Source organism: Sciurus vulgaris, assembly GCF_902686455.1.
Source record: "Sciurus vulgaris genome assembly, chromosome: 2".
NCBI classification, from domain to species: Eukaryota; Metazoa; Chordata; class Mammalia; order Rodentia; family Sciuridae; genus Sciurus; species Sciurus vulgaris.
Window position 1 is genome coordinate 136166869 of NC_136462.1, and position 24519 is coordinate 136191387.

At 36.0% G+C, this 24519-nt stretch overlaps 1 protein-coding gene across 13 annotated transcripts in view; it reads right to left on the reverse strand.

The window, feature by feature from the left end:
* LRRC28 (leucine rich repeat containing 28) overlaps positions 1–22979 on the reverse strand; it is a 134686-nt gene extending 111707 nt beyond the window's left edge. For 2 of the 13 annotated variants that reach the window (XM_079126511.1, XM_079126508.1), the window contains exons 1-3: positions 22834–22979; positions 18862–19089; positions 4451–4491 (exon numbers count right to left, since the gene is read on the reverse strand). In XM_079126511.1, the coding sequence (XP_078982637.1) occupies positions 4451–4491; positions 18862–19029 (209 nt within the window). In that variant the 5' untranslated portion in view covers positions 19030–19089; positions 22834–22979. The other 11 variants (XM_079126516.1, XM_079126512.1, XM_079126519.1 and 8 more) reach the window with 11 other exon arrangements.
* Between the last annotated feature and the right edge of the window lie 1540 nt (positions 22980–24519).

Here is a 24519-nt window from a genome sequence, read left to right on the forward strand (position 1 = left end):
TAGACAATAGTAATGGTTGTACAACCATGAATATAAATCACTGACCTCATATCTTTAAAAGGGTAAACTTTATGATATGTGAATTGTATCTCAATAAAAAGAAATGAAACGTGCAATTACTACATGACTCAGCAATTGCAATCCTATCCATTTTTCCCAAAGAAATAAAAACTTATTTCTAAAACAGCATATACACAACTGTTCATAGCAGCTTCATTCACAATTGCCCCAAACTGGAAAAAATATGTCTTTCAATGGGTGAACATATCATAATCATATCATGAAACATAACTCAGCAATAAAAAGGAATAAACTATTGACATGTATCAATTTGGATGAATCCCAAGGGAATTATGCTGAATGGGAAAAAAAAAAAAAGTTAATCCCACAAGGTTACATACTGTATAATTCCATTTACATAACATTCTTAAAATGAAAATCATAGGGAGATAGAGAATGGATTAAATGGCTGCCAGGGCGTTTGTTGGGGAGGGATGTTTAATTACAAAAGGATAGCCTGCCAGGCACAGTGGCACATGCTAGTAATCCCAGGGGCTGAGGCAGGCGAATCCTGAGTTTAAAGCCAGCCTCAACAACAGTGAGGCACTAAGCAACTCAGTGGGAGCCTGTCTCTAATAAAACACAAAAAAGGGCTGGGGATGTGGCTCAGTGGTTGAGTTACCCTGGGTTCAATCCACAGTACCCACAAAAAAGAAAGGCATAGCTCAGGTGATTCTTATACTGCAGAAGTTTTCTCTACCTTGACTATGAAAACGATTACACAAATATAGACTGATAAAAACGGTTAACATAAATATTGAGAAAACTGCACGTAATTATACACTCACAAATGAATACAAGAAAAACTGATGAAACAGAATAAAGTAGTGGATTGTATCAATGTCAATTTCCTGGTGGAGATCTTGTACTATAGTAAGGCAATAAGTCAATAAAATGGGGAAAAGTGGAGGAGTACAGAATGTTTCTGTATTATTTCTTACAACTACATGTGACCTTACCATTATCTTAGTAAAACATTTATTTTTTTTTTAAAAAGGGGGACAAGACTTTTTTCAAGCAAGCCAAATCCAAGAGAATATAGGAGTAAATATATGACTTTTTCAATTTAATTTCGTTAAACTGTTTAAAAATTATAATAATGTGTTCTGCCAATTATCAGTTATCAGTCTCCTATCTCTCAAGTTCAGATCTAACTTCTTTGCTGTCTTTTTTGATCCTGGAGCTGAATTTAACAACACTTTTCCTTTGCCAATTAGACTTTACGATTTCTCAAAAAAGGCAATTAAGATTAATGCTTTCTCAAAAGAGGGGGCTGAAGTGACTCCACAAGCCAAGCAAGACGTCACCACCCATTCTGGGTTCTAGCTCTCCTCCCATTTTTAATTTTCGATAGAAGGCAGATCCCAGTGGCACTCCCCTCAGCAGCCCTCTTAGACAAACTCAAGTCACATTTTCAAACTATTCTCTCGCCACCCTGAAGCCATTTTTGTGGCAGTTTTGGTACAGTCTCAGGCTACTGTTTCCCTTCCAGCTATAAATCAGCTTCTTCTACTTTCAGGTAAGTGTCCTACCACTCTTTGGCTCCTTCTACAATAGCTCTGCCACACTCTTCTGCCAGCCTGCTACTACAGACCAGTTCCGGGCTGCCAACATCTTCCTGCAACAGTAAGCCATTGTAAAAGACCAGCTCTGGCTTATGCCATCTGCTGAGTCTCTTCACTATCAGCAGGCTATATGTTCTTGAGGCAGCCATGCCTTCTGAAGAGCTCTTAACTCTCAGCCTGGAGGTTGGTGCTCTCCTAACAATCTTTAGTTACTTCACTGTCTACTTCCCTTCAGCCCAGAGGCAGTAACTGCTTATTTGTATTAAATCTAGTCTCCACAGAGTCTTCCTCAACTTCTTTAAAAAACCTGTATATTGCTTTTACTTATTTAAATTAGGGGTGTGGTTTCTGTCTCCTAACTGGAACCCGATTAATACACACACACACACACACACACACACACACACACACACACACAAATACACACAAAACACCTGACAACAGCACAAAGGATGGGAAGGATGAACTGGAAGTACTAATGTAAACATTCTTATATTACATGTGCATGTAAAGTGGTAATGATATCACATGAACACAGATTATGTTATGAAATAGAAGTTTATCATAAACTTTACAACAATAAAATGAGGTAGATTTAATGGGCCAATAATGGTATTAAAATGGAATTGTAAAAACTAGCATAATTAAAAAGGAAAGAAAGAAGGGAAAAAATAACAAAAGACAGCTGGAACAAGTACACTTAAAACTTAATCATATCAATAATCACATTAAATATAAATGGTTTAAACATGCTGTAAAAAAGCCTGGGTTTATCAAACAGCTCAAAATTCAAAGAACCAACTAAAGTTGATTTCAAAATTCCACTTTAATTATAAAGAAACAGGTTAAAATAAAAGAATGTGAATTTCAATTCCAGTACAGCAGTATAATCTCCCACTGGACTGATACTCTGGCAGGTAATAACTAAAACACCAAGGAGACACACACACACACACCAATCCTAAGGCACAGTATAGTACACAAAAACAAGCCAATTCTGGAGGAAAGTGAAAATTTAAAAGCTGAAATAGTACCAGGAGAGTTTAAGTTCTTTCTTTCTCCCTACTCCTCTATTTTTTAAGAGCATTTAGTCTAAGGCAGGATATAGTTACCATGCAAAATGGTTAAAATCATATCAAGGCACTGCTGGAAACCAAGGGGCAAAAAAGAAAATCTTGAAAGCAGTCAGAAAAAGATGACATATTATACAAATTCCACAGTCATTATAAATAAAATTCTTCACTAGGAATTAATGGTTGGCAGGCAGCCCTAAGACAGTCTCAGTTGATCTCTACTAGCAGACATTCACATTCTCCGCAATAGCCTCTGCTCAAGTGTGGGGCTGACCCAGTGACTCACTTCTCCTGGACAATAAAGCAAGAGTGATGGGATGTCACATCCAAAATTAGTTAGAAGAGATCACTGATTCTGTATTCCATTCCCTCTCTTGCTCTTTTGCTTGCTTGCTCTCTAATGGAAACCAGTTGCAAGGCTGTGAGCTATGGAAAGGACAATTAGTTAAGGAACTGAGATCTTCCTCTGACCAGTCGACAGTCAGCAAGGTCCTTCAGTCCAATGGTTTCCAAGGAATTGAATTCTGCCAACAACCTCCAGAGTGAACACAGAAAAGGATCCTTCTCCAGATGAGAATACAGCCCTGGCCAACAACCTTAACTAGAGCCTTGTGGGAGACCTTGAAGCAAAGTCATCCAGCAAAGTTAAGCCCAGATTCCAGAACCTCAGAAAATACAAGATAATAAATGTTTATTCTTCGAAGGTACTATTTAAGGATGTTAGGTCGGAATTTAACCGACTGCACGGGAGGGAGAACCACTGAAGCAGCCAGGAGCGCGCGCCAAAGAACAACCAATCAGACACCAGCAAATAAACCTTAGCGGCATCTTGCAACCACTCATCAATCAACAGAGTCCCCAGCCAACCCCAGCGGGACACTAAACCCTCAAGCCTTCCTCTGCCTATTCCAGCCTATAAAGACACTGGACAGCGGGGCTACGTGCGATATTCTCCGGCTCTCCACACTGACCTGTACCCTAGAGGGCTGGGAATTTCGACGGGAGCCAAATTCCAATAAAGTTTGTTTCGGCCGTTTCTGCTTTTGTTTGGCCATCGGCCCTCACCCTTGAGCTTACAATGGAGATAATTTGTTAAGCAGCAATTGATAACACAGGTAGATACTGGCTTAACACTACCAAAAATCATACCAAATAAATAAGAGAACAAGAAAAGGAAATGCAAATCCTCCTGCAATGAAGTAAGAAAATAACTAGAAAGAAAGAGAAATATAAGATTAAAATTTATCTTCCTTAATATGTTAGCAGATGCTTAAACTTGATGCATTAAAAAACAAAGGTGTAAACATGCTATTTTTCATTATGGAGTTAATCATCAAAAGAACTAAAACTAATGAGGTATGGGAAAGAGACCTTCAATGTCTCTTTTAAACATTTCATACCATCCAACTGCTTATATCTATTAGCACATATAATAGTAGTAATAATAGATTTTTCCAATTACATGAACTATCCAGAGGATTCTGTTCCAATATACTGTATCCAGAAAAAGAAAACTATATCATTCATCATCTTCACTTCCTGAGGTTAGATATTTAAAACAAAACTTTTACCAAATTTTACCAAATAGTCAAAATACCATTTGGCTTAGAAGAACCACAGGTTTACCTAAAGGAGCATCATGGTAATGATATTAAAAAACAAATTAATACATTAAAATGATATATCCTCTTAACTCAAATGACAAAATTATTTCCATTTGTGTTTTTTAAAAATTTGAGTAAACAGACTCACAGTTCCACAAGGTTTGGAAGCTTCTGAGCAAGGTTTTCTGGCTGAAAATTAAAAACTCAGAATTAAATTTTATTTTTGAAAAATGCATAAACATTTCTAATTAATTTAAACACAAAGTACCAACTTGTTAAGAGGTGTAAACTTTGAGAAAATTTGAAAATAATAAACCAGCAGGTCTGGGTTTCATGCTTACATAGGCCGTAATACAATTTATAAACTTGAACACTTAAAATCAATGTCCCTTAGAGAAACCAGAAACCTTACATCCCATGGTCATGGAAGAAACAAAAAACATGCTTAAGAGACACAGACAGAAGGAAGAACACCATGTGATGATAAGCAGAAACTGGAGTGATGCAGCTTAAACCAGGGACTGCCAAAGATCACTGGCTGCCCCTGCGGCTAGGAGAAAGGCAGGGAACAGATTCTCTCTCAGACCTCCCCCACCGCACTCACCCAAAAAAAAAAAAAAAAAAAAAAACCAAAAACCAAAAAAAAAAAAAAAAAACAAGTTTGGTCTCCAGTTGGTATTACTTTGTTATGGTAGCCTGGGACAGTACTGTACCCCTTAAACTCCCAAATCATGACCCTATAGAAAAAGAAAGAAAATTCCCAGGGTCCCCAGGTTCTAAGACCTAACAAGGCTCAGAAAGAAGCTCACAAGGTCCAAGAGGGTGTAGGACCTGATCAAAGGTCCTGAGATCAGAGAGGAGGCGAGGTTTGGGGTCCCAGGGAGAGGAAACTGGCCATTAGGAGTGCTTTTCCCTGGCAAGAATCCTAGAACAATGCCCCCCAAGGCTGAGAGTAGGCTCCTCTCTGCTGGAGGCCCTGGATAAGGGGGAAAGCTGAAAGCTAGCCTCCACAAAGACACACTGAGCACGCATGCACAGGACACACACAGTTCAAGTTTGTATGCACACAGAGACCTAAGATACAAATTGTGAAGATTGAAGGAGCATACAAAGTCAAGACAAAAAGGTTTTTTTTCATTCTACATTCAAACATACTGTAGCTATCAATGACAACAAATCAGATATGTCTTTTTAGAAGAAAATAGATCTGACTTGAGTTCTGGAAGATAAATAAAGATTAGAAGAGGTTAATAAAAAGTGAAGAGAGTGTAGTTCTATTTAGCCTTCCAAGCACAGGAGGTAACACAGGGAAAAGTGGTCTTAAGAGAAGGTTCATGTAGGAAATTACAGATATAATCTATTCTGTTTTAACTCCATAATAGTCGTACTAAAGAAATCAAAGATTTCCAAAAATCCTGCTACAAATCAATTACGTTAACAGAAAACCTGGTCCCTACTTGTACTGGGGACTAGAAAGCTTTATATTTGTAAATACAAAGTAATTTTTCATACAGTAACAGTGATTACCATCAGGAAAAGGACTAGGATTGCTATTCTCCATCTACTTGTATCGTTTCAATTTTTAATAATAAGCAGAAAAATTTAAAAAATTAAGCACATTTTGAATGTGTATGCACAGTATAAACTGTTAACTGATTAATTAATCATGCTGTACACAATTTGAGATCTAAACACTCAACAGAACAAATCTCCTTAGTTTGCTGCATTTTAGTCATTGGATATGAAGATGTATAATGATTTTGCAGAGAATGGCAAGGAACAGATCATTAAGAGCTGGTATTTTATACTAAGGAATATCTTTCTTAATCCTAAACATCATGGAAATGCACTGGTTTATTTTAGACAAAGCAATAACACTATTAGTTTCATAGTGGCATACAGATGTATTTAAATATTTAGCAATAGGATCCCAAGCTACTTAAAGCTACTTACATACATCGTTGCCCTTTTCTGTTAAGCAAATCTCACTGGATATGAATGTTCTTATGAAGTGAATGAAGTATTTATGGAGAACCCACTCTTGACAGAACCACTTGTATTTAGTTTTAAAATGATGTAACCTGTGATTCTTTCTCTTCCCATGTTTTGATATTAATATATGCAATAAGGTCCTTCACAACATCCTTCCTCAGATGTTATGAATCTCTCCAAAATCCCTGGAATGTTTCTTTTAGTGTTTGCATTTCTTCTAATAAGGAGAATATACACTTTCATTTATGGGCATACATACAAAGTATCCTAGGAAAACTAGAGAACTGCTGGGGTGGGGTAGGAGCTAAATATAAGCTACTCCTATAAAAAGAAAACACTCGGGCACAAATGAAATGCTGTTAGACCCTCACCTAGTTTCATCTGCTACAGTATCAATTTTGTGTCTGGCTAACTCATACCACTCCCAATCATTCTTTCTGGCCGCCTACTTGGTTTTGTCAGATAGCATTCTGATACTTCCATGATAAACTCATTAGTTCTTTAGGGTTATAGGTATATACACAATTAAGGACTAAAATAATGCTTCTGATATAACAATGCCAACAGAGCTTCACTAGGTCTTCAATAACAAGCACATTGTCTTTTAATTTAAAAATAAGCTTAGTGACATTGAGAAAACTGCCTCTTAAAAATACAATAAATAAATCAGTAAATCACTTATGAATAAATGCTCAAAAAGCATGGCAAATAAGCAGCCCATGGCTCAGGCTGTGGTTGACACCTACTGGTGGCCTATAATATCATCTGCTTTTTTAAAACATAACTTTATTTTATTTATATATTTGTTTACTTTTAGGTAGGACTGAGGATCAAACCCAATGCCTCACATGTGTCTAGGCAAGTTCTCTGCCTCTGCCACTGAGTCACAATACCAGCCCTCATTTTCTGCCTTCTAATACCTTTTTCTTTTAAAGTAATATAGCTCAATAATACATGGGAAACTCTACATACATTTAAATTTTTATACTTCTATAGCTTAGGTACAGTGAGTGAGAGATTAGACCACTGTAAGTTAATGTCACATGTTTGTTGCTTGTGCAGGTGACTGAAACCTAATGTTAGTTTATGGTTGGCACACAAGCTAGTACATCCGAATCTACAAGGTTTAAAGCTATTCAGTTTGTACATGTTTTTAAATCTAAAATCCTGATAAAAGCAATAGTTTTAAAGTATTCTCAAATCTGTTCTTACTATTTTTTCCTTTTTTTCACAATTTTGACACAGAAAAGTTTCAACAACCTGCACTCAAATTCCTGGAGCCTAAAGATGTCCTATGAAAGTATTTGAAAATTGTTTTTCTAAATTGAGCCAAAGATTCTCTTCACTAAATCCCACTAACATTGTCATTTAATGAAACACTCTACAAATAATACAAAAGTAAACTAGTAAGCACAGTTAAAATTTACCTCAAATTTTGAATCAATACTTGACTAGATATTTTCAAACCCCTTAAATAGGAATGCTTTTGAAATTTTGTATCTTGGAACAAATACTTGAAACACTATGCAAACAACAACATATTTCATGATGTTCTCAGGTAGGCACTGTGTACTTCCTGTTCCTCTCTTCAGGAAACCTGGTAGGACTATACTTCTCTCTTCAAATTGGCCACAGTTAAGTGACTTCCTTTGGTCAGTGAAATTAAGTTCAAGTGAAAAATTTAAAAAGTTTGAGTGCAAAAGACCTTACCATTGTGATTTCAGATGGTAAAAAGCTTTGTCAGACTTCATCCCTACAGGATACCACAAACTAGAGACAGCAGTGAAGCAGAGATAGCAAACTGAGACAGAAATAATTGTGCCATAATAAGCCAGTAGGGCTCCGGGTTCAGCAAAACCTTCTCCATCCTAACCCGTAACAGCACATTTTAAAGAAGTCACAAATAAGATGCAATTTGGTTCTTACAGCATTCAAAAAAGTAGAATCATGTAGAATGAATCTGAATGCCTCACACCATATACAGAAATTAACTCAAAATGGACCAAGAACCTAAATTTAAGAGCTAAAATCATAACTCATAGAAGAAAACATAGGAATAAATCCCTTTGACCTTGGATTTGGCAATGAATTTATAGATATTACACCAAAAGCATGAGCAACAAAAGGAAAACAGGTAAATTGGACTTCATCAAAAATTAAAAACTTTTGTATGCTAAAGGACATTACAAGAAAGTTAGAAAACAACCAATAGCAGGGCTGGGGGTATAACACAGTGGTAAAGCACACTTGCCACCATGTGTGAGGTCCTGGATTCAATCCCCAGCACTGTTTAAAGAGAGAAAGAGAAAAAAAAATAACCTATAGAAAAGGAGAAAATATTTTAAAATCATATGTCTGGTAAGGGTTCAGCATCCAGAATATAAAGAACACTTATAACTTAATAACATAAAAAACAACTCAATAAAAAAAAAATGGGCCAGGGATATAAACAGACATTTCTCCATAGAAGATATGCTATAGCCTGAATCTTAAATTTTCCAAAGGTCCATGTATTAATAGCTTGGTGCCATCAGAGGTGATATAACTTTTAAGAGGTGGGGTCTAGTGGGGGGTCTTTAGGGCATTGGGGATATGCCCTTGAAGGGGATTATGGAATCCTGGTCACCTCCTTGCCCTTTTTGGCTTTCCACTCATGAGGGGAGCAGTATTGCTCCACCATGTACTCCCACCACTGCTTTTGGTCTAAAAGCAATGGGTTTGCTCAATTATAAACTAGAATCTTTAAAACTATGGGCAAAATAAACCATTTCTCTGTGTAAGTTGATTATCTCAGGTACTTGTTATAGAAATGGAAAGTTGACAACACAACATACAAATGGCCAACAAGCATACAAAAAGACACTATCATCAGCATTAGGGAAATGCATATCAAAACAACAATGAGGTACCACTTTATACCTACTAGGATAGCTATAACAAAAAAAAATGGAAAATATCAAGTGTCAACAAGGATGTGGAGAAATCAGAACCCTTATACATTGCTAGTGGTAATGTAAAATGACTCCTATTATGTAAATAATAGGATTTATTCCTATGTTTTCTTCTATGAGTTATGATTTTAGCTCTTAAATTTAGGTTCTTGTTCCATTTTGAGTTAATTTCTGTATATGGTGTATGTTAGGCATTCAGATTCATTCTACATGATTCTACTTTTTTGAATGCTGTAAGAACCAAATTGCATCTTATTTGTGACTTCTTTAAAATGTGCTGTTACGGGTTAGGATGGAGCAGGTTTTGCTGAACCCGGAGCCCTAGGATACAGGTTTGCAGTTCCTCAAGAAGTTCACTCTTGTAGAATTACATGACTCTACAACTCTGCTCCTACATATACACCCAAAAGTATTGAAAACAGGTCCTCAAACATGTATACTCATGTTCACAGTGGCATAATTTACAATAACCAAAAGATGGAAGCAGTTCAAATGTTCACGAATGAATGAATGGCATATCCATACAATGGAATCTTAGAGCCATAAAAATGAATTAAGTATACTGATATATGGTATGACTTGGCTGAATCTTGAAAGCATTTTCATTTACCTATTTTTTTTTTTTTTTTTTTTTTTTTGCAGTGCTGGGGATTGAACCCAGGGCCTTATGCTTGCAAGGCAAGCACTCTACCTACTGAGCTATATCCCCAGCCCTCTGAAAACATTTTCAAAGTGAAAGAAACCAGATACAAAAGGTCACATGCTGTACGATCCCATGTATATGGAATATCTGGAAAAGGTAAATCCCTATGGAGATAGAACAAATTGGTGGTTATTAGACCTGGAAGTGGGCGTTAGGGAAAGAAGGGGAAAGCAGAGAAACTAATGAGTAAATGTCTTACTTTGAAGTGATGGAAATGCCTGGAAGCAGATAGAGGTAGTAGCACAATCTGTGAATGTACTAAATGCTACTGAATGGTTCACTTAAAATGATAAATTTTGTTATACCAATTTCACCTCAGTAAAATTATTTTTAATTAAAAGCAAGGCAAAAGTTTTGGTAAAGGAAAAAAACACTTCATTCACGTCACGACACTCTTAATGAGCTTTCTAGTTAGGTCAACAGTTAAACGTCATTGCTTCTGAGCCAGTACACCACACAAGTTAAATACCCTGTATCTACACGAAAACAACAGTGGTATACTTCTTTTCCTGCCAGCAACATTTGCCCATTTCTCCTTCAGTAATTCTCTTCATTTCTATGTATGTAACAGAGCAGTCTTTATCAACAAAAGAGGCAGAAACCCTAGCAGGCTAACACAAGCAGAGAGAATTGGCACAACTTTTCTTCTGCAGTAGCTTAAAAGTCCTGCAGTGTCCTAGCTATCATTTGCTCCCCTAAGTCCTTTGCCATTTATGCCTTTATCTCTTGGCTCATTTCCCATTAATTACTCATTTTCCTTTCCTTTATTTCTCTCTGCCATGATGGAAATATTCTCTATTTGTGCTTTCCAATATGGTAGCAACTAGCCACAAGTGGTTATCAAGCACTTAAAATGCAGTGATGTGACTGTGAAACATAGTTATAGATGGACAGAATGCTTTTCATTTGTTTATTTTTATGTGGTGCTAAGGATCGAACCCAGTGCCTCTACATGCTAGGAAAGTGCTCTGCGACTGAGCTACAGCCCCAGCCTCAAGAAATTGAATTTTTATTATTACCTCCCACTAACTTAATAACTACTCATGTGTGGTCAGTATCATATTAAAGAGTGCTGAATTTTTACCCTTATACTCATTACCAATTTTTCACTTTAACTCAGATTTTTAAAATGAAAAATAAAAAAAGATAACTATTAAACTGTATGAATGATAAATTTTGTGCATCATTTTTTTCTTAGAAATAAAAGAAGACTTTGAGACATTGTTTAGCATTTATACAAAATGAAACTGTCATCCTGAGAAATGTGAATTAGCCTAGCGATGGATCTCAGTGGTACAGCCCTTGCCTAGCACTTTTGTGTGTGTGGGTGTGTGCTACTGGGGTTTGAACCTGGGAACACTGAGCCACTAAGCTACATTTTGAGGCAGGGTCTTGTTAAGTTGCTGAGGCTGGCCTCAAATTTGCAATCTTCCTGTGTTGTTGGGATTATGGGCATATACTAGTGCACCTGATCATACTTGTCTAGCACATGAAAGGCCCTGGGTTCACCCTCTACACCTATATCAAACAAACAAAAAGGATAACCAAATAAATGTAATTAAAAACTTTTAAGTATCTTTAAAGCTGCAAATACTTTATTGTCAAAAAATGAAAAACAAACTTCAAGTCTAATATTTTTAACTTGGCAAAAATTTACAAAATCTACACTCAAATTTTAAAGCATTGCATGTTCAGTACATTTACAAAAATAAAGGTGTATTAATTTGATAAAAATTTGGTCACCAAGAAAAGATTTCGCAAAAAAAGGCATTTAAAATTGCTAAGTATTAAAATACCAGCTTAGTATTAATGAAAGTCATATATACATATATATCATAAACTAGGGTTGACTGTTAGAGAATCACTTGCCCTTATCTAGCTATTTTTTAAATTTTTAAAAAATATTTAATGTGATTTTATAATTGGAACTTTCAAGGCAACAGAAAAATACACAAAAAGAATAGTAAACACTTATTCCCACAAAGCGAGATCAACCATCTAAAATTATATATAGCCTGAATAATTTTATAAGCTTATGACACAATTTTTTTTTTGGGGGGGAGGAATGTTTCTAAGCTCAACATCGGATATTTTGAGCTCCTTACTTATATAAAGATAGTATTTGTTGACTGATTTAATAAGTCTAATATTTAGAAAATGGGTCTCACTTTTTGTTTTTAGGTAACATGTTAGAGTATAGCAAATGCTTGAAAATGAATTTAAAGTTGTGGGCATACTCACAGTCATGAGTTTTGTCTTGCTTGCAATTAGTACCTTTCAGGGGCATAAGCAAATGGTCTGGTATAAGGGACTACCTTGTCACCTACTTATAAGTCCTCCCTCCTAACTCCAGATAAGAAACTACAAATCACAGAGTAGGTTAAGCCAGTTTCCCTATATTTTATCTAAGAAAGTCAGAATGATACATGGTATAAAATATTTCCATTAACTTAGACTTTCACTCACAAATTCTAGAGGTAAACTTCACAGAGGTTAGGCTAGGAAAATTCCCTTACTATGCTATACCTCATTGCTCCACAGTGGAGAAACATGGTTAAATTTTAACTGCCTGGTGCTAGGCTAGGAATAGGTCATCAACAATCACCTGCAGAAATAAAATGAAAACCAGACTCATGGGATTACAAATGAGGAGATTTTACTTCTGTTTTAACTAGATGACCCACCCATTAACCTCTTGTAAGTTAGTTTCCTCAAAATATTCAAATATTGATAAAGCTTCTTCTAGTTTTAAAATTTATGATTCAATATACAGAATTAAAATTATAGGTAAGAAGTACACTTTCCTGAAAAAAAAAATGTTTTTCAATTATGACAAGGAAGAGGCTTAGCCACAGCCTTTTAACTATTCACAAGGAACAACTGTCAGATGGTTAGCGATGAAAGAAAAACTTATAAATCTGAAAATTCAAAAGGAAAAGATTTGGTAATAAACCTTTTTATTCTCAGGCACATGTGTATTATCAAGACAAAACACACTTGTAATGACTGCTTCCCAGAACTATACCACCAGTTACACATAAACACTGAAACACAGAGACCACTGGAATTCACTGTTTGACATAGTTAGTTATTTCCACATATTCAGTGTAAGAAATAAGATACTTTTATACACAGCTAGCTTGAGAACAGAGTAATCATGGTGATTATGTGCTCTAGCATAACTTACTGTTTTCTCACCAAGCTGTTTCAATGCCATTTGATCTAGACCCCTAATTTGAATATCTAAAATTCTAAATGCTCCAAAATCCAAAAGTCTTGGAGCACCAACATGACACCAAAAATGGAAAATTCCACATCTTACCTCGTGTGACAAGTTGCAGGCAAAATGCAGGCACACTGAAAATACTGCATAAAATTACCATTGGGCTACATGTATAATAAGATGTATATGAAACATAAATGAATTTTTTGTCTAGACTTTGGTGCCATCCTCCAAAATATATTAATATGTATATGAAAATATTCTAAAATCCTAAAAATCAAAAATCTGAAAATGCTTCCAGTTCCAAGCATTTTGGATAAGAGATAGTGAACCTGTATTACCAGATTTAATGGGGAAATAGAATGCAAGTTGTGTGACTTCCCTAACCATCAACCTCTCTCACCCTCAACATAGCCAACAGCTTCAAGGATATCATTTATGTCAAGATACCATAAAAGTAGCCATCACCATTAGACCACATAGACCCTTTAATTAACAAAATATGAGAGCTGCATAAAATTTCTGTGGTACTATATTCCTAACAACTTCATTATTAATTATAAAAAGTATTTCTTAAAAAGAATATAAATCAAACATAATAGAGCCTTTCCCTTTAACTATAAAATATAAATAAGGCCGTTTCTTTCAACCCCCATGCCTATCTTCACACCCTCTACTTGTTCATAGCTATAATCACTAGTAAGTTTAATGGAACCCTTTTTTAATGCCCTATTCACCTATAAGATAGGGATTAAATAATTACTTGCTTAAAACAGGACCTGGCATTCAAATGATGGCACTCAAGACTCAAGCAATATTAGCTGCTACCATATTTTAACCAATCCAATTCTGGTGAACATTTAGGTTAAAACAATTCTTCATATACAGCACTGTGATGAACATCCTTGTTCACAGCTGGGTCTGATTTTTTTGGGGGGGTATGGGTAAATTCTTGCAAGTGAAAACGCTGATTCAAACATATACTCACGTAGTATTGTACTAACAAGGTTCCATCAATCAAAACAAATATCAGGTCAATTCCCACTCCAACAGTGTGGGACTATCTTCTGTCTCCAAGATTGGGTATTAATATAATCTTTAACACTAGGTATTGATGTTTTCAGTTTTTGAGAAACTGATAGCTAAAAATGATCAGTGATTTATCACTTTTTCTAATGGAAGCTGAACATCTCTTCATGTGTTTTTACTATCTATAGTCTTTTATCATGTGCCTATCCCTATTAGATATGGAGAATAAAGAAATGTTTTCTACTGGGTCAACAGGAAAGAAAAAATCTGTGCCTCAACCCTCAGCCCAATTCAGAACATAATTGATAAAATTCTTTTTCCCTTTGATCTCAGCAGAATATAACTTTTAAGTTACATTCTCTTGTTGCATAGATTAATTGCTTAGAGAATCCATCTGCTCTTGTTATTTAGCCATAAGTCTGAAATTCCCTCTTTCATTAAAACTAAGATACCTTTTTTGTCCATTCATATGTACAAATGAAACTAGCAATTGTATTTGGGTAAGTCACTCACTTCCCCAGTAAGACCAACTGTTCTCATTAGGAGAAGCTGACAGATTCAGTAAATGATTCTGCTTCCAGGTTGAGATTTTTTTTATTTTCCTCTAAATCTCTTGAGGCCTTTTATTTTACAATCAGGGAAATGAGGTCCAAAGAGATGAAACACATAGAACCTGGGTCTGTTACCTCTCAGTTCTGAATTCTGCTACCAAACAATGAAACACACACTTCCTGGAACTGCAGCCCTCAAATGTTTCTACTGTTAATTCCTTCCCTGTATGAACATCGGAGTCAAAAAGACCCAGTAAGCTGGGCATGGTGGCACACACCTGTAATCCCAGTGAGCTGTGAGGCAGGATTGCAAGTTCAAAGTCAGCCTCAGCAACCTAGTGAGGCCCTAAGCAACTTAGCAAGACCCTGTCTCAAAGTATAAGATAAAATAAAATTTTAAAAAAGGCTGGGGTTGTGGCTCAGTGGTTAAGTATGCCTGGATTTAATCACTGGAAAGAAAGAAAGAAGGGGGAGAGGGGAGGAGAGAAGAGAGGGGAGGAGAGAAGAGAGGGGAGGAGAGAAGAGAGGGGAGGAGAGAAGAGAGGGGAGGGGAAAGAAGGGGAGGGAAGAGAGAAAGAGTGAGAAAGAGCTCAGATTTCACCTCCTGGTATTTAAACACCTGTTGCCAAAATCCTAAAACTCTTTAGTTTCTCTGCACTTGTATTATATCCACCCAGCAAAAACTTAAACCTGTATGAAATGTAAAAATCCACTTTCTTCACACCTCAAACAGATGACTACAGCAGAACGCCTCCTATATAAGCAGATGGTTTGATTCTACCATAAGCCAAGTCACCAAATGCTTGCTCAACAAAGCCCAACAAGTCTATTACCTTTCTCTAGCTAAACAGCCATGTAGACGCTTCAAGACAGTAATCTGAAATCGCACTCTCCGATACATACCTTGAGACGTCGTCCCTACCCTTGAAGGCTCTCAGTCTAGAACTCTTGTAGTCTCTATGCAATTCTACTTCATATTCATTTATACTTTCATAAATATGTGAATACTTGTATGACAAACACAAATCCTATGTTACTCCTATGAAAATACTTATAACTATCTCAAAGATCACGGACTTAGTAATTCTTGAATTACATTTAAAATAAGGTAAATATTAGAAACCAAAATTATGCTTCCTATATTACTACTTATTCACCTATGAATTATGTAAATGAATTCCTACATAAACCAACTCATATTGTGTTAAAAAAAATAGTCTGAAGATTTCTTAACCATACATATAAGTGATAATATGGCATGGTTAAAAAAAGCTTTCAAGTATTTTAAAATGTGAAATGTGTCTATCTTTTGACCCAGCAATTCTTCAAGACTATCCTAAATATAGGCATGCACATACATATAAAGGTAAATGTATGTCTACTAGTCTAGGGGTTAGTGGAATAATGAAAATAGAAATTTGCAGAGAAATGCATGTAGTAAGATTCTATTTTATTAACAAAAGGGGAAAATGTAGACAAATATTGAATATATAGTTAAATAAACACAAGCAAGTAGGGTGGAAGGTGCCATGGCCTGAATGTCCATGCCCAGTCCAAAGTTTATGCTGAAATCCTCATCCCCAAGGTGATGATATTAGGAAGGGCCTTTGGGAAATGATTAGGTCATAAGAGCGTAGCCCTCATTAATGAGCCCAGCGCCCTTATAAAACAGGCCCAAGAGAGTCCCAGCAAGAAGGCACCATCTATGGAATCTTGCTCCTGGACTTTCAGCCTCCAGATCTTTGAATAAATTTCTCTTGTTTGTAAGTCACACTGTCTATTCCTCTATGTGGTTTGACATAAGGGAAGGTATCATTTTTGTGATTTAAAAATGAAAAAGTTCATTACTTTAAGTATAAAAAAAGGTTTTTTGCTGTGCCTTAGTTCTAAATATGGGCACTCCCCAAGTTCTGAACATCTGACATATATGATCACCCTACAAATATGAGCCACTGTGCTAGACGAAGCAACTTGAAGGGCAGAGGAAGAAAGGTAGAGGTTGTACATTGCTGACTACTTCTCTTCCCACCAAGTGGCTCACTTCAGAAGTGGAGGAGGACAGAATGGAAGAAGAATGTTGATGAGGAAGTATTTAACAAAATGTAACAACTTGAACATGAAACAATAAAACAACATGAAAATGGAAATGAATGGCAGGTTCCCAGGTTTATTAAAAATAAACTATAGGAGGCCAATTAATCCATAATGTTTGAGGTACTATATATGTCCAATAATGTCCCCTTCCTTTGGACACAGAACAGTTATAAGTCAAATTCTACAAACACTGTCTCCCATAGGAACTATTTTCTCTTAAGACCAGCAAATATCCTAAAAACCCTAATTCACTAGCTTTGCACACTCTGGGTCAAGTATTATTTCACCTGCTCTCAAAGACTGCATAGTAAGCTGTCTTATATCCAATATAGGACCATCCATTGGATGGTTTGGGATCCCTGTTATGATTCCCACCATCCCCTGATATTTGTACAGCACTTTATACTTTACAAAGTTCTTTGATACACGTGAATCACATATTTAAATTACTAAGAAGAAGGAATTAAAGTAAATACACCTTGCATTATAAGCATGCAATAATTTAAACTCTGATGATTAAAAAAGAACAGGAATTTGAAAATGTATGCTATGAGGCATTACACAGACCTATCTGAATTGTACACTAGATACTTAGTGTTTTCCTAAATAGAAAATTGCAGATGAGAAAACATCACAAGAACAAAAGTTTACTTTAACTTTTATAAGCAAAGGTTAATTTCTTTGAGGAAAGTCTACTCCATTAGACTATAACTGACAGGAAAGACGTAATTCACTCATGAACTATTTTTTGTACATAAGTAACATGGGAAAATCTAGGCTATCATCCTTGAAAAAATATTTCTTACACTACTTCTTCCTCAAAGGGCTAAAAAATTCTAGGTAAATGTGGTTTCATATTATGCAGTGATGATTTTGCAAAAAGGATTCATGTAACTGTATATAGACTTTCCAAGTTTAAACACTGAAACATCTAATTTTAAAAATCTAACTAGGAATTCAACATATGTACCAATATGCCAAATGCTAAAAATAAAAGATATGTATCCATTTACTTCCAGATACAAAGATAAACTTTATAATGCTTTCTACCTACTGTAGGTATTTTGCACAGATTAAATAAAACTTTTCTAGGAACACATGCCATTTATGTGAAAACGATACCAAACGCTTTTCAGATTTTTACAAAAGTCCAATATGTAGAAAGGAATTTTTAAAGGGTCAATTCACAAACAAAACAATATGTCATAAATCATCTAAAATGAATAAGAATTCAAATAAAAAGACTCAAGTGAGGTTAAGTGATAGCCAGAAAAGGCCATATGAAGTAAATTCATTTAAAATGGAGATCAAATTTATAATGCAGTGGGAATAAAAACCTGATTAGGATAATCTCTTGAAAAAAATTTTTTAGTTTATCTAACATGTAATAAAATTTAGGTTATAATAATAATTATGTGCATATTCTTAGACTATTAAGTGTGAATCAAACGTTGCTTATATGGCAAAATTTTTTCCAACAAAATGTATAATGGGTCAGTTCAAAATCATTTTGATTTTCATATGGCAATTATAAAGAAGGTTTGTTTTTTTTAGCACTCAAAGCTTCATTAAACTTCCTAAATGATTCACTTACTATTTTGATCTTCAGATTATTCTCTTTTTAATGCCTATAACTCAATTATTCTCATTAGTCTTTCTCTTATTTCCTTTTAAACTTGTCTACTATGCACTTAATATCTAAAAATTATAGAAAGGTTAACATACAAAGAAAGCAAAAGTCAGGATACACATGCTAACTGAAGTGTGGTTTTGGAGTAGACACTGATTTTCAAAATGTTATGTTAGTGAATATTTTGCTTTCCTACACAATTCCCTCTACAACCTCATAATTGCAATGATTTGGATAATAAATTCACAGCTAATGAGAACCCCTCGACTGTGTATTACCTGCAAGAGGGGTATTCATTCTGATCTGACTGTCTTAGGATATACAGAATGTGTCTTGGTCAGGACCATATTTGTATATGATATCTTTAATGCAATATGATACTATACCAAGGTGGTAAGGGAGTTCCTTTTCATATAGAGTCTCTCCAAGTACTGCAGTCCTTCATCTTTCAGTAACTCCAATGGAAAATGGTGCAGATTCCTATAATTTAAGAACAAATTCTTGTGCTTTTCAAGCCTTGCCACAGAGATCGTCTTACAAAGTTCGGATGCCATGATTTATCATATCCCATCAGGCACAATGCAGCACTACATCTTGTCAAAATTGGTCAATTTCTATAAAGAGAACAAAAAAGTTTAATCATTATAAAACTTATTACTAGGACAGGAGGTGTAGTTAAGTGGCAGAGTGCTTGTCTAGCATGTGTGTGAGGGCTAGGGTTCTATTCCCAGCACCATCAAAAAAAAAAAAAAAAAAAAAAAAGACTTCTTTTAAGCATCACCATATACAAACCTGTTCACTTACAAAGCTACATATGTACAGACACGAGACGAATTATATATTCTACCCTATTTTTTTATAACAACTGAAATTTAGGAGATTAAAATGAAAAACAATAAAATACTCGGATTAAGCAACACTTACTACTTACCAGAAATGGTCCTAATGGAAATATTATTTTTTGGATTTGAGGTAGGAATCCTTTTCTAAAAGAACAGAGAACTGGTTTGTAACATGCAACCAAAAGAAAAGATTAAAAATCAAATGCTGCAAACCTCACTTTCATCTTGAACTACCCCATTTTGAATTTAAGTATACCAAAAATATTAGTAGATATGTTATTTTTAAATAGATCACTAATTGTTTTGTTTTCCTTACTTCCTAGTATCTAAATGTTGTCCTGTATCCTTTTTCTTTCTTTTATCTCTTTATTCTGTTCTTTCTTTTTAGCTTTGCAGATTATCTGAAGTAGCAAAGAAACAGGTTCAGGGTTACAAAGTTTTTTAAATTTTATTTATTGTTTGCTTGCAGTGCTGGGGATAGAATTCAGGGCCTCAAGCATATTAGGCAAGCATTCTGCCACTGAGCAACAACTCCAGTCCCCAGTTTTATTATTTTAAGTCATTTCAATGAAAGAAGCAACACTGCAAAAGGGTACAATAACACTGTATTATTCTATTATAATCTTTCTGGGCCTCAGTTGACTAATACATAAAATGAATTTAGCAATTAATGTGTTGGTTTAAAGGCCCCAACACAAATTATTTTAAATTTTCTTCTAGTTACAAAATTGACAAGGACAGGAAGAGAAGTAACATTTGACATCATGCCCACTAGGCTGAAATAAACTTTACCATCATTGAATACAAGATGAAACAAATTGAGAACTTCCATAATTTGTTCAAGAGAACAGCTCACAAAGAATTAAGAACAAGGGTTTGAAATTGGGTTCAGTGAATTTCAAAGCCTTGGTTCTTAAAACTGACTCATAAGGTTCTACAAGATACTAAGGAGATGCTAAAATTATTATACAGAAGCTGAGCTTTGCTCAGAGTCTACTATTTTCCCTGACACCTTCTCAAACTCCCTACAAAAAAAAAAAAAAAACTTTTACTTTTCACCAAGAATTACTACTAAAGCTTCTAATAAACAGAATTTTTTTAACTTTTACATTATTTTATATTATTCCCAAACTCTAATTCCTAGCTAATAGGACAGCACTTGCCATTTAATATAAAAGAGCAAAGAATATGAAATTCTCAATAAAATTTCCAATGCAATAAAATATTCCAATATTTTCTCATATTTATTTCACACACTCACTCACCTACTTTATGAGATATTATGTGACTTTGTGCAAGACCTTCAATCTTTAGACATCTTAATTCTCAATAAAACTAGGGGAACCAGATAACAATATCAATGACTGTGGAAAATGAAGCTTTCCAGGTAGTTATTGACTGAAGTAAACTGAAAACATTTAAGATATCTCACAAGCATCTCAAACTTAATACATTCACAGTTTTAGGTTTTCACCACCAGTCTGAATCTCCAAAGTCTTTTCCATCTCAGTAAATGAAGAGAAAAGCATACTTCTAACCATGCAGCAGCTCAGACCAGAAAGCTGGCATCATAAATGAATCCATTCTCTTATTCACCCACATCTCTGAGCTATCACAAAGCTAGTGGTTTCCATTTCCAGAATATATCTCAAATCCATCTATATCTTCAATCTGCCCAAACCACAGCCGCTGTCATCTCCTGACTGAGTCAACTCTTATTACTGGTTTTCCTGAGTCCACTTAATCATTTCCAACACATTAAGTATAGCAGTGAGACTTTGAAGATGTAAACCCAACTGCATCTCATTCTCTCTCAGGCACACATCTTACTAAATAAACCCTTCAGAAGTTTCTTACTTAGAAAATCAAACTCTTACTAGGTCTTCAGGGCTCTCCACCATTGGGCCCAACACACTTCTCTAGCCTCATCTGCAGCACTCTCCCTGGCTTCTCTAATTCCTGGGCTTTTCTAGTCTTTGGAACTACCAAATTCCTGAGAACTCTTGCTGTTCTGCTATCCTGTAAGTCTGGAAAGCACTTCCCCATCAACCTGCAGGTTTCACCATAAAAACCAATTCCCTATTCCAAGTTAAAGTATTCCCCTGGTATTCTTTTCAAGCAACCAGCTGTTTTTCTTCATAGAACTCTGTACAATAATGTAATCTATATATTTACTGGTGCACTTGTTTACTCTTAATCTATCAAGAGCCTGTAAAATCCTGAAGGCAGAGATTTTGCTGCTTTCTTCATGCCAGCACATCTAGCACAGTATCTAAAAGCAAGCCTTCAAACAGTTAATGATAGATAAAATTAGAATACATGGAATAATGTTGGAAGGGTGACTTTTCATCTATCCATCTCAAGACCACTTATAGATTCTATAAGCTTGCTACATGCCATAAGCATCTTCAATCCTCATGACCACACATTGCAGGAGACATTGTTTAGCCCATTTTCTAGATGAGGACACTGAATTTCTCAGAAAGTAATTTGCCAGAAATTCAATGCAGGTAGCCTAACTGTGAAGCCTCTGCACCATCCTACAAGGCATCCTTTCATGCACTTCAGTTTAGCCAGTGCTTCTTCCTATCATTTATATTGTAGACAAAACTTACATAAATCCAGTCTTTACTTCATAAAGTAAACTTTACCCAAAACCATAAATTAAAACTATATCCACACTCACTGACAGAAAATTCAATAAGAGAATTCAGTATAACCAGATGGTTTTCCTTCTGAATGTTCTGGCTGGAATTGGTTACCTCAAAACCATCATTACAACCTGATAAAATGCATTTCATTTTGCTACGAAGATAGGCAGATTAAATCTATACAAATGAAATCTGAAAGCTGTCAACAATGCTCATGGTTTTCCAATATGCATTCACTGGCAACAGCCTATAAGAGGATAATTCTTACCCATTTTACTTCACTACCTCTTGCCTATAGTTAAAGCAAATTGTATTTTTAGTATTAACTATATACAGCTGCACCTCCACATGAGCACCAAGCTATCTTATTATTAAAAAGAAAAAAAAAAAAAGAAAAAAAGAAAAAAAAAAAACTCCCACCTTAAGAAAATCCCACACATTTTATGGAGGAAAGGAGTCCCTGAGGCTGACCTAACACGATAGAATACCCATTCCGATATCCTAACACTGGAGATTAGGGAATGACAAACTGTATATTAAAAGCATTTGTAGAAGATTATTTTATTAGCCAAGAAATGCTAGCAGAAGTCTTAGGCAAAACACATACCGTTTTACCCAAGTTAAACACTAAGATCGTTACAGTTAGGCAGCAGCGAGCAGAGTAGCAGGGGTTTCACAGACCGGGTATTATTGGAATTGTCCGATCCCAGGGGCCGCGGAGTGCGGGGAGGGCCCGGACAGTCCACGGTTCCACTCGCTGCGGCCAGGCGTTTTTGCCCGGTCAGGTATAGGACGTCCCTGCTGGGGACCCGGTCAGGGGACCTTGACACTTGAACCTCCGGACTGGGCGAACAGCTGCACTCACCTCCGCGCCGGCACAGCCAGCGCTCCCCGGCGCGGGCGGAGCTGGACAGCAAGCCTAAGGAAAGCGGATGGGGCGGGGCGGGGCAGGGAGGGACGGCGAGCGCCGGCGGGCCCCGGGGGCGGGGCGGAACCCGCACTACTGGGAGTTGGGGAAGAGGGAGCCGAGGAAAGGAGGACAAGACGTCGCGATAATTCGTCCCAGTTCTCGCGGTTTCACGATAGGTGGAACGAGAGGCTCGTTTTCCAAGCGATGTGCCTATTGGTCTAGAACGCAGCTTCCTTCTGCAGGGCCCTGCCCACGGTCCTGTTCTTGCTTCCAGCTCCCGCGCGTGAGGATTTAAGAGCGCGACTTTTTACTTAGTATCTTGAAAGGGTAATTTAGCCGGTGCCAACCTCAGGAACTGCTGGTCTTTGACCTGTTCTTTTGTTCATGCATTCAGCGCCCGAACTGGTCGTTCAATTCATAAACGTTGAGGGATGACAATAACACGCGACGTGGAGCGCTTGTTGTGTACCATGGGGCACAGATTATCTGTTTTAAATCTTAACAGCAATCCCATGACAAAGGTACTATTCTAGCAGTCTGATGGATTTAAAACTGAGACTGGGGCTGGGGATATAGTTCAGTTGAAGTGCTTGCCTCACAAGCACAAGGCGCTAGGGTCAAATCCCCAGCACCACAAAAATAAATAGATAGATAGAGAGATAGAGAGATATAGATAAACTAAGACCGATAGGTTTATGTAATGCAGTCGGGGTTCGGCAGTGAGTAGTGAGCCCAAGCCCTGAGTTAAGAACTCACTGTGTGCACTGATAGGTTCCAAAGGTGAGAAAGTAGTCTGCACTTCAAACACACAAGGTCTGTTTTGAGAAACAGTTGCCAAAAAGCACAATAACAATTTAGTTCAGTTAAATATTATGACAGTTACTAGCATGGCTAAGTAGGATGTCAAAAAATACTTCAAGAGGAAAATTTCTGTCAGTGAAGACATCAAAATAAGAGGAATTTTTTTGTTTTTGTTGTTGGTTGTTTGTTTTTTAATGCATGCATTGTTCGGGAACATTAAAAATTTTAATGTTTTTATTTTTAAAAAATAACTGTGTTCAGGACTGGGACTGTACCTCAGTGGTAGAGCGCTTGCCTAGCATATGTGAGACCCTGGGTTTGATCCTGAGCACCACATAAAAATAAACAAATTTTAAAAAGGCATTGTGTCCATCTACAACTAAAAAATATTTTTAAAAAATACTGTGTTCATTACTATAGCACCTTTCCTTCTTTAAAAAAAAAACTTCCAAAACTTATTTTTGTCCTTTGAAAAGTTTGTTCTATTTGCTACAGGCTTATTGTCAAACAACCTTAAATTTATAGTGAACTAGTTTTATGTTGACTTAATTACTTTTAGAGATGAATTATCTAGAAAGCAGAGTTATACTAAGTAATTTGGTTCCAAAATAAGGTATGAATTATAATCAAATAGTTATCAATTATCTATTAAATCTGTTCTTCAGGTGTTACTGATGTCATGTACATATGCTGTGTTCCTAAGACCTTTTATAGAGTTTCATAATACCTCAAAAACTTTTTGCTGTACTTAAAATGAGAAAATCTAGAGTTTGTGTAAAAACAAAAATTCATCAGTAATATAAGAATCAACCCAAATATGAGAGTTGTTGCTAATATTGA